At 44.1% G+C, this 17,212-nt stretch overlaps 1 protein-coding gene across 1 annotated transcript in view; it reads right to left on the reverse strand.

Annotated features, from left to right (window-relative positions):
* Window positions 1-993: 993 nt before the first annotated feature.
* SEZ6 (seizure related 6 homolog) overlaps window positions 994-17,212 on the reverse strand; it is a 533,546-nt gene continuing 517,327 nt past the window's right edge. Inside the window, exons 13-18 of the mRNA XM_044285764.1 lie at window positions 13,408-13,599; window positions 11,906-12,100; window positions 9,198-9,236; window positions 3,713-3,833; window positions 3,513-3,615; window positions 994-1,218 (exon numbers count right to left, since the gene is read on the reverse strand). Of these exons, the coding sequence (XP_044141699.1) occupies window positions 1,189-1,218; window positions 3,513-3,615; window positions 3,713-3,833; window positions 9,198-9,236; window positions 11,906-12,100; window positions 13,408-13,599 (680 nt within the window). The 3' untranslated portion in view covers window positions 994-1,188. The remainder of the gene's footprint in view (window positions 1,219-3,512; window positions 3,616-3,712; window positions 3,834-9,197; window positions 9,237-11,905; window positions 12,101-13,407; window positions 13,600-17,212) is intronic.

The following is a 17,212-nucleotide window of genomic DNA, read 5'->3' on the forward strand; positions in this document are numbered from 1 at the left end:
TAATGCTGTCAGTACAGTAGACCCATAGTCGGGCAGTAACTCACATCATCATAAGTGATAATGATGCTGTGAGGTCATTGGAGGAGCATTTGGTCCAGGGAATTTCACATGGAGCATGTTTTCTGGACCAAACATGCTGATATGAAAATCCCTCCTCCAAGAAACATGAGAATTCTGCAGTTACATGAAGTTAATATGGCAATACACTAAAGTGTGTTTCTGCACATTCTCTGTATAAGGAATAGCTTGCAAAGTTTGATATCTCTTTTCACTGGGAAGTAAACATAAGCAAAACACTACTGTCTCTATTTCTAGGGCATAAAGCCAAATGGGCACCAAGAGTTTCACTGTACAAAAAATCAGATAAGCTTGTCTCTGTAGTGGTGATCACACGGTCAGTGCGATCGAATGGAAGATTTAATAAGGTCTCTGAGACTTGCTGAACATGAACTTTTTTATGAAATCCCCCTTTGAATCTTTTATAAAGAATTATATAAATTGATATTTACATATGTAACTAAACATACTGTCATGGGCCAGGGACTGAAGTGTGAGGCTTCTTAACCGTGGATCTTTTCTACAATAATTGCTAGGACAGACAGTCACACTCTCTATTGGTAAAGTCCCCCTGAACCCCTTCTATCTGCCTCAATATCTGTTCTTAATGTATCGGCATGTTCCTGGGTTTGTTATAGGGATGACATTTTTCTGTGAGTATGAGTATTTTTCATGCAGTTTTATCTAGTGGATCAGTTTGCTCCTTTTAAAGGTCTTCTCAACCATGACCTAGTCTTCGGCTGTAACCCTTAACCTTCGGAACTGCAGTTAATGACATCACTGGATCACTGCAAGTGGATGAGTCTTCTCTTGATCACTGTAAGTGGATGAATCTTCTCTTGACCTACAGAGAGGATCCAGTTGTGGATCTAAGAGAGGATCACATTATTGAGGGTTTCAGAACAGTAGCAGGAAACAGACAGAAGGACAGGCTTTAGGAAAGTCAACTTAGTTGTAGATCGCTGTGGAGGCTGAAGTTTCACCATTGCGGTAAATTGCTCCTGTTTTGGGGTAAAATGCTCAGTTCATCCAAATAAGAAGCAAAGAGTCAGGGAAGTTCTCACATTTGACAGTGACAAGATGCTGTATTCTTCCAGGTCTCTCCCACCAAGACTGATGCTGCTTGTATGTCTATATAGATACTTCATATTCTCTTGTGTCCTGCAATGTGAACATTTATGAACAGTCACCATCAGTGTAATAGATAGGAAGACACAATATAATGTAGCATAGATCTTAGTGGACTTTGAGACATCTGCCTATCCTTAGACATCAGCACTGTGTCCCTCTCTACGAGGAAGAGATTAGCACAATTTTCAGGTTGTGAAGATGGCCTATAAACATACCACCCAACTTTTTCGGCGGTCAAAGAGGAACACTCGTTGCTCATTTTGTGTAAGATTTAATCACTTGTGGAGACGGGTCATTCAAATAATCTGTAGATATTTTGAGGTCCAAATTGCACCAAATAATAAAGTTGAGGTCTAACATACAGGTAGAAACCATAACGTTAAAGGGATTCTGTCACCTCGTTTTAGCTTATAAAGCTGCGGACATGCACGGCTAGATCGCCGCTAACATGTCCGCAATATACCTGTCCCTTTTATTGTGTTTAAAAAATTATTTTATAGATATGTAAATGACCCTGGTAAGGAGCCCAAGGGGCTGTACTAACCTTCTGGAGCCCAGCCACATCCCCCTGTGAAGGAGCCCAGCACCGCCTGTGTCCTCCGAATCTCCTCCTTGCTCACAGTTAGATTGCCATTAGCATGCGCAGTGCCGGTATAGTGTTCCTTCCCTGTGCTGGCATCAGCTCTAACTGTGAGCAAGGAGGAGATTCGGAGGACGCAGGCGGTGCTGGGCTCCTTCACAGGGGGATGTGGCTGGGCTCCAAGAAGAATAGTACAGCCCCTTGGACTCCTTACCAGGGTCATTTACATATCTATAAAATCATTTTTTAAACACAATAAAACCACACAGCGCTATGGGACAGGTATATTGCGGACATGCTAGCGGCGATCTAGCCGTGCATGTCCGCATCTCTATAGACTAAAACGAGGTGACAGAATCCTTAAGTAAGGAGCCATTTAGTAAATATTTTAAAGCACATTTATTTCCCAGGTCAAAAAGAGGGAGATTTGCGAGCAAAGAGGGACCAAATGGTCTTGGGTCAAAAAGAGGGACTGTTCCTCCAAAGAAGGAACACTTGGGAGGCATGCCTATAAATTCTACAATTTGTTACCAAATTTTTGCTATGGAGGGGGTGGGGTGTTAGTGGGTTAGGGAGGGTGGGATGGAGCCTGGGCCTGGCACTGCATATTTACACAGCTGCCACTAGGAGAAGTTCAGTGCAAAAAGATTGTTACAGTAACTGTATAAATTCCTATGCACTTAGCTCCCCCTAGTGGTGGCTGCATACAGTTTTTTTTTAAATACGTTGTGAGACAGTGACAGGTCTCACGCAGGGTAGAAGCAAGGAAGGGGTGGATAGTTCGGTCCACACCCCTATTCCACCACAGGCGAGACCAGCTGGAAGTAATCAGGCTGGCATAAGGCACCTCCCAGGGTGTCAGCAAGGGGGGAGTGTGTTGCCTGTGGACAGAGGCCTGGATGCTCTGTGTGGTCCAAGCCAGGAGGGCTGGGAGACCACTATTTCCCATGTGTGCTGAGACACTGGACTGGAGGCACTGGGCGTACTGTGCTCTGTACAGCCAGGAGGCTGTGGGACATTGGCTGAGAAAGCCGCTTGTGTTCACAGGGTGTGAACAAGGACTTAGGTGAGTCAGCAATATTACAGTATGTTTAGTTAGAGCCCAGCCGGCCGAGTGTTTATTATTTAGTATTATTGTTTATGTTTATGCGGATGTGCCGCAATAAAGCACCGTGTTTGGATCTTAAACTTGGTGTCCTGAAGATATCTGTGAGAATGACCCCCGAAAAAGAGCTGATCCCCTACAATTGGTGTCGGATGCGGGCAAATCCGCTTTGCGGACAAGAATAGGCAGTTATATGAAAGGCTGTCCGTGCCGTTCTTCAAATTGCGGAACGCACACGGACGCCATCCGTGTTTTGCGGATCTGCGGACCGCAAAACACACGACGGTCGTGTGCATGAGGCCTAAGTATGATTCCCTCTGCAGGTCTGGCCATGCTGGGGTCTGCCCAAAAGGCCCCCAGGGGTGAAAAATCACGTTAAATGAAATCTGACATGTAGAATATAAAATAATTGCAAAATGAAACTCTAATGAACGATTCATGTTAATATAATTTAGGATTGGGGCCTCTCTTTGAAAACAGACATAAAACAGGAAGCCCCAGGATGCATTGTTTTTGAATGAAGTCACAGCTGCTAGACCGTGAACATGTAATTTTGATTTGTCCATATTGCGCTAATCGTTAGACCAGGGAAACAGTTACTGACCCCTGTAGGCACTGAATATGAGCTGTTCTACTCACTGTTGTCTCAAATGTGGGATTTTCAAAAGCAGACTCCTCAGTGACTTGATCATAAGGAGGCGATACCGAGAAGGGCAGGCGCAGAAGAGCTTTTCCTTGTAGCCTGTACCCAAAAAATAAAAGGAATAATCAGACAGACTCCGGTATATGTACCATTCAGCTTGATGCCCTGGAAAACTGAGCAGTTTGTGTTTTCTTACTTGGAGAAGTATAGGTAGATGGCGGAGATCATAAGCGCCACCATGATCACAGGTACAAAGACAGCCAGCAGGATGTGTGTGCCTTCTACTGGGATGCCTGAAGCTGCTGCCTTCTCCACAGCTGGATGGAAAGAGAAGAAAGACCTTCAGTTTGTATAACCCGTATTTATTAGACAAAGTCATTTTCCTTGAAAAATCCTGTCCGCAAAATGCTCGACGACTTACATGAAAAAGGAGCAAAATAAATATTTGTGATCATAAAAATCCACTAATGGCAGATCTCTAATGACTAGTGTTAAGCACGAATATTCGAATAGCGAATATTAATCTCGAATATCGTAACTTCGCGAATATTTCGAATATAGTGCTATATAGTCGCTATATCGAATATTCTTTTTTTTTTTTTGCATCTGAAAACATGATTCCTCCCTGCTTCTTTCTTGTGGATCAATGAGTCAATGAGGCCCACAGGAAGGAATCATGTTTTTATATAGAAAAAAAAGACGAATATTCTAAAAAAACAAATATATAGCAATATAGCGAATATATTCGTTATTTAGAATATTCAATATTTTTTTTCTAATCTGTACAGTTGTTCGCATACTCCTCCCCGACAAGCATCCCTGTCACCATGGGAACGCCTGTGGGTTAGAAAATACCATCGGATCTGAGTTTTCACTGAGATAGTGAAAACTCAGATCCGATGGTATATTCTAACCCACAGGCGTTCCCATGGTGACGGGGACGCTTGTCGGGGAGGAGTATGCCAAAGTGGAATACGGTAACAGTACAGATTGAAAAATAGACGAACATTCTAAATAACGAATATATTCGCTATATTGCTATGACTTCGTTTTTTAGAATATTCGTCATATTCTAAAAAACGAAGTTATAGCAATATAGCAAATATTTGTAAAATACACATATAGACTGCAATTTAGCTAATATAGTGCTATAGTATATATTTTTTTTTAATAGGGTAAATTTTTTCCAAATCTGAAGTTCAGAAGAGAAAAAAAAAATTGACAAAAAAAAGAAAAAGATTATAGCACTATTATAGGTAAATTGCAGTCTATATGTGTACTTTACGAATATTCTCTATATTGTTATAACTTTGTTTTTTAGAATATTCGTCATATTCTAAAACAAGAATATATATCAATATAGCAAATATTCGTAAAATACACATATAGCCTAGCCAAGTTAGGAAAGTTGCCTTATACAGTGAAAAATCGCATTACACTGTGGGCCCAATTTCGGATGCTCAGTGGGTGGAGGTGTTGGCGTTAACTCCAACCCTGTCTTTGGTCTCATGCACACGACAGTATTTTTTCACGGTCCGCAAAACGGGGTTCCGTTGTTCCGTGATCCGTTTCCGTTTTTGTTTCCGTGTGTCTTCCTTGATTTTTGAAGGATCTCCAGGCATGAAGGAAAGTGAAAAAAACGGACACGGACGCGGATGACAATCTCGTGTGCATCCGTGTTTTTTCACAGAGCCATTGACTTGAATGGGTCCGCGAACCGTTGTCCGTGAAAAAAAATAGGACAGGTCATATTTTTTTGACAGACTGAAAACACGGATCACGGACGCGGATGACAAACGGTGCATTATCCGAGTTTTCAACGCAGAAAATCACGGAAAACGGAACAACGGACACGGAACACAACAACGGTCGTGTGCATGAGGCCTTTGAGTGAGGCGGCTAGATTATCCCAGATTTTTCTTTTGCATAGAGTATACAGGTCGCCACTCTTTTTGAAGATGATAGGGTGTCGCCCTGACTCGTCGTGTCCGAAATGCAGGACGGATGACGCTGGGCTGTTCCACATGATCTGGCAATGCAACACTCTGCATAGGTACTGGTCTAAGATAATACAACTGATTAACAAAATATACTGCGCTACATATGCACTAGATGCAAGAATGTGCATACTTGGATTGTTTGACTCTGAGTCTTTGCAACCTCCCATTAAGACGGGTATCAACAGAATCCTGTATCAAGCTCGGAAAACCATCGCGGCTAAATGGATTCAGTCGTCTCCTCCTAGCTTTGCAGAATGAATGTGGTTATAAGGCTGGAGAGGGGAACGTATTTGAAGAGAAACTGTCTGTCGAAATTCGACTCCATATGGGGACCATGGATAGACAAATCTGGGGTGTGCAGTCAATGGCTGTCCTTGCACTGTAGTAGCTGGATTGTTCCAGGTCGTTCTTAAAGCAGGGGTGGTACTTATGTGCTGGCAACTAATAATATATGAATATCCGTCAAAGAAAGGTATGTGCTGATATCTCCTTATTCTTGAGTACAGGAGCCAAGATCATCGTCCGTACATGTCACTCAATGTAAATTGTAGGGGGAGTTCACTGTTATTTCTCTTACTTTCGCTGTTGAACCATTGTTACCATTTTGGCTAGTCTGTCTATGGGCTTGGTATTGCGGGTCTGCCGGCGTCTCCATGGTCTCCGCTGTTGAATTCATTACTGTGCTTGATGTAATTGCACATATTCTATTGTATCTGACTAATATGTTAGATTTGCTGCTCTTCCTACAATGTTGGGGTTATGGGGGATTTAGTTGTTGTATTTATTGAATACATTTGTATTTACTTTTACTTCAATAAAAATTATCGGATTAAAAAAATAAAAATCGCAATACACGAAAATTTTTATCGCATATTATTCGCGATAAATAGAATAATGACGAATACTCGATTTTTACGAATATAAGACGAATATTCAATCGAAATATTGCAAAATCGAATATGGCACCTCCCGCTCATCACTACTAATGACTTGCCGTGTTCTTCGGCTGCTTCACAAACTGATGCATCATAAGAAATGCACGGACCTTTCCCCCAGTTAGGGCTCATGCACATGGCCGCAGTTTTGGTCTGCATCCGATCCGCCTTTATTGCCCGCATCCCTAAGTCCATTTTGCAGCCCCACAAAAACATAGAGCATGTCCTATTCTTGTCTGTTTTTTTTGGACAAGGATAGGACATTTCGGCATGCAATTGACTGGTATCCGTGTTTTGCTGATTTATGGGCTGCAAAACACAGCCGTGTGAATGAGCCCATAGGATTGACACCTTTTCCACTCAAATATTGACCAGGTTTGGGGAGGTTCAACAGCCAGATGGCAACCCTACACGAAGTACAGCGGGATAAAGACTCATCAAAAGGAAGCACATCTTATTGATAGTGTGAGTCGGCCATTAGATCTGTGTCAGGTTAGACCTGCTATCGTTCCCTGACACTTTTATAGCTAGAAGTCTCTCTTGAGTTGTGCTCCGCATATTCTTAAATGTACTTGCACCAGAAAACTTTAGTAAATTTGCTGATAAATCTGCCCCGTTAGGTTCTTATTCATCAAAACTGCCTAACAGTAAAGCTATCATTATTGCCGACAGCAATCAGAGAGAGACGGGACCAGAGAGGCCTCGTTTATAAGGAGCAGCTCTAAGGGTACGGCCACACGGTCAGGTTTCTGGAGAGAAAGTATGAAGGGCAGATATGACCAGCTTAGGCAGGGTGCTGAATCTCCTTAAAGGATAACTGTCGTATTTTTTATTTTTGGAGTATTGGATTGTGGTGATTAATATCTCCTTGGTGGCCCTATTTCAACTTTTCACTGTGTATTCAATTACCCCTTAATTCCACATTTTTGTTCCCTGTACTGCCTACTTTTACCTCTGCTTAAAATCAGGTTGCTAGGCATGGTCCGTCTATGTGTTGAAGGACTGAGGACGCAGAAGTACGCAGCCTGCAAGGTCAGATTACTGACAGCCAGGGACTGTGTGTAAATGATTAGAGCCAGGTCCTCCCCAGCAGCTGATAACAGTGCCTCGGCTCTGTGCACTTCTCCCTGTCCCTGCGCTTGGCAGACGCTCCCTCACTCACCAGACTGGGACAATGCAGAGTCGAAGCAGCGCAGAGCAGGGAAGGGAGATCTGCCGTCTGCTCAGTGTATAAATGAAAGGAACATGTGGTAAGAGGACCCCTTTGTGCTGCAGGAGATTAACCCTTTAGGGGGAGGGCTCTGGTTACTGACACTTTTGGGGGGCTATTGTTACTGGCTAGTGAGGGCAGGCGGGATTAGCCTCAGGGGGAGGGCAGTGGCGGCCATCTTAACTGAATAGTGAAATTGCAGTTTTATGCCCACTGGTTGCTAAGGGCTGAATCTTATTAAATATGGGGTAAGTCAGTCTAATAGTAACTGATTCTGGAATATCATGTTATTAGTAACTACATATATGAAAATTGAAATTAGGGTCTAAATGTGACAGTTATCCTTTAAGGGCTTGTTCACACGACCCTGTGAAGCCCGTGCTGTGGACCGCAAATTTCGGTCCGCAATGCACAGGCACCATCCGTGGGGCAGCCGCATGGGGATCGCAGACCCATTCACTTGAATGGGTCCACGATCCGTCCGTTCCGAAAAGAGAGAGAGCAAGTTCTATCTTTTTGCGGTGCGGAGGCACGGAACCCCAGAAAGCACTCCGTAGTGCTTCCGTAGTGTTCCGTTGTGTGCTTCCGTTCCGCATCTCCGGATTTGCGGACCTATTGAAGTGAATTGTTCTGCATCCGTAAAGCGAAATGCACACGGATCGATGCCCGTGTATTGCGGATCCGCAAATGCGGTCCACAATACGGCAACGGGCAGCACACGTTCGTTTGAATGAGCCCTAAAAGGGGTATTCCCATCTAAGGGTCTATTCACAAGTCTGTAGAATGGGTCCGGATCCGTTCCGCAATGTTACGGAACGAATCCGGACCCATTCATTCTCTATGGGGCCGGAAGAGATGCGGACAGCACACAGTGTACTGTCCGCATCCGCATTTCCGGAGCGCGGCCCTGATCTTTCGGTCTTCGGCTCCCTAAAAAAAAATAGAACATGTTCTATTCTTGTCCGCAGTTGCGGACAAGAGTAGGCAGTTCTATGGAGGTGCTGGCAGGGTGTATTGCGGATTTTTATTTCCATTTCCATTCCGTTTTTTGCGTTCCGTATACGAAACCATTCATTTCAATGGATCCGCAAAAAATAAATGGAAGGTACTCCGTATGCCTTCCGTATTTCAGTTTTTTTGTTCCGTTCAGGCCACTTGCACATGAACGTGTGCACCCCATGGCTGTGCTGCGGCCAGAAGCCTGATCATTATTCCGTCAGCAGTCTCGGTGTAGCCCTGGCCTGTGCACACTAACATAGGCATGGAAACCCTTTCCGAGAGAAGTCTCACAAAATCCCGGCTGTGATTAGCAGGAGACCCAGAGAAGAGAGAACATTTATTGTTTGCTCCACGTCTATAGAGATCGATGATGTGCATCCACCTCGCGTTTACTTCTCTCCGACACATGAATCTTCGTATACTTTCAGCTTTATACAGCGTCTCTTGTCGTCTTCTGTATCTACTCTACATAGCTCTTTAGACAATTAAACAATGTAATTCTGAGGCACAAGGCTTGAAGATTTAGATTGTGCTCACCTTCAGCTCCCTGGTTGCTGAGGAATTCCTTATATGAAGCTGTGAAAGAATGAAAGATACGGTATGATTTCATATGTGAGGCTGTCAATGGAAATCATAATGGTAGCTTATCTTTTAAAGGGATTTGATAAACCAGGCCCAATGTCATGTAGGGCTAGCTCAGCTGAATGTAATGATACCTTTCACTCAGCGATCCGCTGCTTGATTCTAGAGAAAAAGTACTTTTAACCCATATGCAAATGAGCAGTTAAGTGCAACAAGGACGGACCCAAGCCACTCTGTGCACCCTTGCTCCTCCTGCTTCCTCTGCCAGCCCCTCCCTCTGCTTCTTGATTGACAAGGCCATGTATAGTCATCTCAACTGGCCCTGTCAATCAGAGAGAGGGGAGGAGCTGGCAAAGGAAGCAGGCGGAGTAAGGGTGCACAGAGTGGCTTGGGTCCGCCCTCTGTGCACTTAACTGCTTATTTGCATATATACTAAACATACTGTACTTCTTTAGGATTAAGTAATGGTTTTCTAAGTGAAAGGTATCATTTTATTTAGCTGAGTTACCCCTACAAGGCATCTGTGTCAGGTTTAACAGTCCATTTCTTGTGGTGTAATACCCCAGAGTAGCGGCATTAATATTTTTGCACTGATTTATTGTATTTTGCATAATTTGGATGTAATCTTAATGTGTGACATGATATGTATGCCGATTTACCAGCAGGTGTAGTGTGACTGGCAGTGCTCTGCACCAAGAATGGAACTTACCATTCCATTCCTCCCCCTTTGGTAGAAGTGGGTTAGTCCGACTTCCTGCCAAGGGTGGGGGCTGAGAGTGTTAGTCAGTGGAGAGGAGAGTGAGCCGGAGAGGGGATGTCTGTGGCCCCTCTCCAGCCAGAAGGAGTGTGGGGGAAAGCAGCTCATAGAGCACCAACTACCTGCTTATACAGAGAAGGAAAATGGGCCAAGGACACCCTCATTATCATCAAGCCACTACTAGTCTAAGTGCAGAAGTCATCACCTCCAAGTCAGCCATCCACCATACCTCCTCCACTGGTGCTAAAAGGTATTTGCACTAAGGCCTGCTGAAACCGTTTGTATTCTGAAGTTCAAGTTGCACTTAATAAAAGGACTTTTACATTTCAAGTCTAGTCTCATTTATCTTCACCTCATTTACTGCATAGTGGATAGTGGCAGATTACTTTTAAAGGGGAACTATGGTGAAAACTTGGTTAATTTACTATTATAATGATTTATAAAGAGGTTGTGCAGTTCAAAGATATTGATGTCTTATCCTCAAAATAGGTCATCTATATCATATCGGCAGGGGTCTGACTCCTGGCACCCCCTTCAAACAGCAGGGGCTGCCGGGAGTCGGACTCCTGCAGATCTGATATTGATGACCTATTTTGAGCGGCCTAGTGCGAGAGCTGCTTCCACTTCAAGATTACCTGCACGTTGTCTCGCTTGTAGAGGCGGCTCAGTGTAATTACATCTTCTCATCCCATTCAAGTGAATGTACTGTAATTACACTGCAAATGAGATGGTCAACAGGTCATTTTGAAGGGGAAGCAATGCTTGCAAGAGCGCTGCTACCTCCTCAATTAGCTGATTGGTGAGATGGCCGGGAGTTGGGCCTCCACCGATCTGATATTGTTGACACATCCCAAGGATAGGTCATCAATATATTTGCACTGCACAATCGCTTTATGGGTTCACCAGACAGGGGGCAGCAGAAGCAATGCTTGCACAAGTGCTACTACCTCCTCAAACAGCTGATCGGTGAAGGGGTCAGGCGTTAGACCACCACAGATCCCAAGGATGGGTCATCAATATCTTTGCACTGCACAAACCCTTTATGGGTTCACTAGACAGGGGGCAGCAGAAGCAATGCTTGCACGAGTGCTACTACTTCCTCAATCAGCTGATTGGTGAGGTGGCTGGGAGTTGGGCCACCACCAATGCCAAGGGTAGGTCATCAATATATTTGCACTGCACAAACCCTTTATGGGTTCACCAGACAGGGGGCAGTGGACATGGTGCTCTTATTTATGCAACCACTGAGACGTATAAGCAAAAAAATCATAATTATTATGTTACCAAATTTTTCAGGTAAGGTTATATTACTTTTGTTTGTGTAATGAGAATATGCATTTGTCATTCTCATGACTGACGGCATGCCAAGTCTTGTGAAAGCATCCAATAGAGATGGTCAGTGGCCAAAAGGAAGATTAGGCTGCATGGTTCCCCTGTGCACATTATGTGTTAGGCTACTTTCCGTTCAGGGCTCTCCCAAGCGGTCCAAAATTGATCAGTTTTGCCCTAATGCATTCTGAATAGATAAGGATCCGCTCAGAATGCATCCCTTTGGCTCCGTTCCGTCTCCATTCCGCTTTAGAGGCGGACACCAAAACGCTGCTTGCTGATGAAACAGCCAAAACGGATCCATCCCCATTGACTTACATTGTGTGTCAGGACGGAGCCGTTTTCACTGACACAATCTGGCACAATAGAAAACGGATCCGTCCCCCATTGACTTTTAATGGTGTTCAAGACGGATCCGTTTTGGCTATGTTAAAGAGCATACAAACGGATCCGTTCTGAATGCGGTTGTATTATCTGAACGGATGCGTTTGTGCAGATCCATGACAGATCCGCACCAAACGCGAGTGTGAAAGTAGCCTAATTGCATCTGCTTGATACCTTCATTATCCCTAATTACCTTTGCAGGTTGGCGGGGAGCTGCTCCACTGGGATGGGTGTCCGGGAATGCACTTTATACTGTGTTCTCCCATCAGCGTGTATCCAGAATTGCAGGAAAATCTCGCGGCGTCCCCTGGTTGGTACGCTCTTCTCTCAGGTTCCTGGTGACCATTTTCCGGTGTGCCTGGGTTTCTACATGGCTCATATTTTTCAGCTAAAGACAAAGATAAATCAGTCAGTACGTCAGGTCTAAAATCCTGTTCTTAGGAGAAGTAACAATTAAAAGTAAATTCTGAACCCTTCATCCATTCGGCACATGACTCTATTGTATGATTTTTAATACAGAAGTGTAACGTAAAGAAGACCGGTTACCCCTCCTGACTTGTCAGCTTTAGTAAGCGGGTGTATTCCCCACAAAATAACAATTCTAGGAAAATCAATTTGTGTGATTCTGTGTTATGACATTCCTCTATAATTCCCACTAGAAGTTATGTATGGATCACTAGCAGTTTGCGATGAAGGTCCAGATGGGTGTTACCAGGTGGGAGTGTGTCCCCGCACAGTCTGACACTATCCAATCAGTGCTGCCAGTGTCAGACTGTGCAGGGACACCCCCCAACAAGAAACAACTATCTGGCTTGTGGACTTCCTCAGGCTCCAGGGACTGGGTACAACTGTTAATGCTGCAGCCTCCATAGCTGTACCTCTGAGGCCTCGTCCACATCTCCGCGTCACTGACACATCCGTGAAAAAAAGCATACGTGTTTAATCTGTGAAGATGTCCGAAAGAATCTCTTATCAGTCTTCAATGAAAAACGGATGCACCGTGATTTTCATAGACCCATACACTTCTATGGGCGTGCCGGGCTCCGCATCACGGATCAAAGTAGTGCATGTCTCCGTTATTTCTTTACTTATCCACGGTCAGTAAGAAAATACTGAAATGTGAACAGACACATTTAAATCATTGGGGATACGTATGCTGTCTGTGGAAAATGCGTACAGCACACGCCAGTGGAAAAACGGAAATGTGGACGAGTCCTGACGCATACATGAGAAAATAAGTCATGGTACGTATTGCGGATGTACTCTAGTATTGCTTTAAAAGGCATCAAGAAAAATCTTTAAAGGTGGGTTTTCACAATAAAAATGGGATCAGTGATACATGTATGATCTCTGGGGCCTCCACTGATCATGAGAACGGGGTATATGTACAAGGAATTTTTCCACGCATTATTTGTTGCAAAGTCTGTGCCACAGTTTATACAATGCAGATTTTCCACACGCAGTTTCTAAAACCGTGTTGTAGAATAAAGCGTCACACCCCTTCTTGGTGTAGCGGCGGGTGTCTGCACTCAGATTATATCCATTGAGTGGTTCTATGGGCAGATCCGCGACATGCAAACTATAATACCATGGCAAAAAATCAGACGGGTCAGCCTTAAATTTCTGCCATGGATTCCGGGGCGAATACAGGTTGGGAATATGCAATGTGTATTCGTCTAAAGCGGCGTGACTTACGGACACACTTTGGCGCACGGTCACTCCATTTGGGTACTCCGGCTTGGCGGTTGTAGCAGGTTAGAGTAGTGCTTCCTGTGAGAACATAGCCTTTATCGCACACATACCGCACTGTGCTGCCCACCGGAAACTTTGCATTTGAAAGAATTCTGCGACTGTGAGTTACGTCTCCAGGGTCAGAGCAGGAAGTCACTAGGGAAAGAATTACAGACATGTCGAAAAAGTGCGAACCAGAAAAAGATATAACAACAGTGTGCGATTGGAGACAAAAAGGCTTCAATGAATTGGTGTAAAAAAGACAGATTTTTCCAGATGAATAATACGTCTGAAGGTCTCATGCACACGGCCGTTCCCCAGCCTTGCCCGTCTTGCGTCCCACGAACAGCGGGTCCGCAATAGGTAGGGCACGGGCCCTGTGCACCCCACATCACGGATGCGGACCCATTCACTTGAATGGGTCTACAATCCGGAAGGTCCAGCGTGGAAGGGAGGTGGTGCTTCCGTGCCTCCGCACCTGCAAAAAAGTAGTGCATGGACTACTTTTTTGTGGTGCGGACGGACCCATTCAAGTTGAATGGGTCTGGATTCGTCTGCGGAATCCGCATGGATGTTGCCTGTTCATTGGGGGCCGATCAATAGCCGTGTGCACGAGGCCTGCAGGTGCTCACTGTATATTGCGTGATAATCCCTGCTAAACACATATAATATTGCATCAGATGGAACATGCTGCAATTATTATTTTTTAAGTATGCAATCTGTATCAAAATTCCATGCAATTTCCATTTATTTAAGTGTTTTTTTTAATTTGGTTTTCCTTTTGAAGTGGTTTTTGGTACAGATTTCGATGTGGATTATAAACCTTCCATTGATTTCAATAAATATGTTGCTTTTTGACCCCCCAGAATACAAATTTTACAATCCATGCATGTAAAAAAGTGTTCCATATGAACTATATCTTGTATTTCCCATTGAAAACAATGGAAGGTGGATTCCATGCAGGTTTTGATGTGGAAATGCACCACAATCCACCGTGTGAACACAGCCTGAGGTTACGTTACTATGTGTCACAGTTGTTGCAGAATTTTCTTCGGCTGAAAAATCCATCCTTTAGGGCTCATGCACACGACTGTTGTAGACTGGTGCCTGTATTGCGGCCCGCAAGTAGCGGGTCCACAAAATACAGGCCCCGGATGTTTTTGCACCGCATCACGGATGCAGACCCATTCACTTAAAGTGCGGAACAGAGGCATAGAACCCCATGGAAGCATTATACAGTGCTTCCGTGGGTTTCTGTCCGTGCCTCCGCACCGCAAAAAAGTAGCGCATGCAGTACCGTCGGATGCGGATAGCGGACCCCATTCAAGTGAATTGGTTCTGCGTCCACATACGGTGGCCTTACGGTTAGTGCCCGTGCTTTGCGGACCACATGGTTGTGTGAATCGTGTTGTTTTTGCGCCGTAAACGTGGATTTCTGCAAGCCTAGGGCTCGGGCTACATGGTGATTTTACCCGTCACACTCGAACTGTGACCACATTCAGTATAATGGCTGCACTGCTGCACAGCGATTGTTGTGGGCAAAAACACTGTGTAGTCTCAGCCTTACGGCTCATGCACATGACCGTATGTATTTTGCGGTCTGCAAAACACAGATCTGCAAAAAAAAAAAAAAATGATGACATCCATGTGACATCCGTTTTTTGGGGTGGATCCATTGTAACAATGCCTGTCCTTGTCCGCAAAACGGACAAGAATAGGACATGTTCTATTTTTTTGCGGAACGGACATACGGAAACGGAATGCACAAAGAGTCATTTCCATTTTTTTGCGCACCCATTGCAATGAATGGTTCCGCATATGGACCTGTAAAAAAAAAATGGAACGGAAACTGAAAAACAATACGTTTGTGTGCACGAGCCCTTATTCCAATGAATGGGTCAGAATCTCAGATGCAAAAATTTGGAAGCAAATTGACAACAGAAAAAGACCCCGTGATCCATCTAATCTGCCTTACTTTTGTCTATAGTTTCTACTACTCTTTCAGCCTAACATTTTCTGGCATTGCTCCCCAGTAACATATTTAGAGGTGTTGATCATGTCGCCCCTTCCTCTTCTTTCCTACAGCCTATACAAATTTCTGCAACAAATCTGCTGTTTGTGAATATACCCTAATACATAAATTGTATACATTAGGTATGCATTTGTATAATTAGACAACACTCCGTTTGATTGATGTGATGATAAGTGATATTTATTCAGCCGGACGTTTCATGTGTGGTCTGATTTGGGCCTGATGAAGGGCTTTCATTTAGGCGGAAACGTTGCCATAACTGTACATTGTGCATCATTATTGTCCGGCTGAATAACTATCACTTATCATCACATCAATCAAACGGAGTGTTGTCTAATTATACAAATACTACGAGTGTGGTTCCTGAGGTGGAGCAAGGAACATAACCGCGACGCGCACCCCCAAATAAGCCAGGTTATTGTTGACTACTTGGAATTATACTATTATACATTAGATATGCAGGTATCTGGCAGATTAGATTGGGTCTACGTCTAAATGGCCATTATGTAATAAGCCTTTATTTCCGAGAGGTTTACACCAGCTGTATTTTCTGTAATGTTCTTCCTAGCTCGCCGCACGATGCTATAGGGACTGTAGCGTTTTTACGAAAACGTGAATATTTTTTAAAACATTATTTCCTTATGAATCACGTGATGTTGCCTTGAGTTTAATACACATATTTACTGTCTGGTCTAATGTGCTATTAGTATGTAGTTAAACTAGAAACCTGTAGAGGGCGCTGTGGTCACAAAATATCATTACGCGTTTTCATTGGGGTTACTATGATTTTTATTTTTTAACGGATCATTTTTGTTCTAACTTTTATTAGTAGAAGAATTAAACTGTTGCCATTGCCTTTTTTTTTTTTCCATTTTCATCAATACGCTGGTGTTCCTTTTGTAATGACCATTCACTTTTAGCACTTTTATATTGGTTGAAGCATAACCTATACACCTGCCTGATAACCACTGTTTCAGCCATGATGGATATCGCACCTGCCAGAAGGTTATAGTGATCAGTCATATTCCTATGGCAAGGAGGTCAGAGGACTGGTGAGTTCAGGTGAAAAAAAGGGAACTGATCCAGTATATTGAAGCTGATGCTGGGCCTTACCTTAGTGTCTAATCTATTGCCATGTTGTCATTTCATTGATAAAATTAGGAGAAAGGTGTCCTGACGGGTCTGGCTTTCTACAGGACGCTGACCAAACTGATTTGGGGTTCAGGCCGACAGATAGGATTTTGGGCTCAGGCACACAACCGTAGGCTGCAAAAGATGTGGACAGCACACAGGTCCGTTTCGCGGTCCGGCAAAAAAAATAGAACATGTACAATTCTTCATTTGGCAGATACGGATAGGACATTTAGGAAGGAGTGAAAAAAAACGGTGGCAGGCTCTCGGCCGGTATCCGTCTTTTGCAAAAAGGCTACAGCTGTGTGGATGAGCCCTTAGGCCTCATGCACACGACCGTTTTTCGGGTCCACATCGGCTCAGGTGTGAACCCATTCACTTCAATGGGGCCGCAAAAGATGCGAACAGCACTCCGTGTGCTGTCCGCATCCGTTGCTCCGTTCCGAGGCCCCGCAAAAAAAATATAACATGTCCTATTCTTGTCCGTTTTGCGGACAAGAATAGGCATGTCTACAATGGGCCGCCCGTTCCCTTCCGCAAATTGCAGAAGGCACACGGACGGCTTGCGGTTTGCGGATCGCAAAAAACAGCACAGTCGTGTGCATG

The sequence above is a fragment of the Bufo gargarizans genome, chromosome 3 (genome assembly GCF_014858855.1).
Source record: "Bufo gargarizans isolate SCDJY-AF-19 chromosome 3, ASM1485885v1, whole genome shotgun sequence".
In the NCBI taxonomy this organism is placed as follows: Eukaryota; Metazoa; Chordata; class Amphibia; order Anura; family Bufonidae; genus Bufo; species Bufo gargarizans.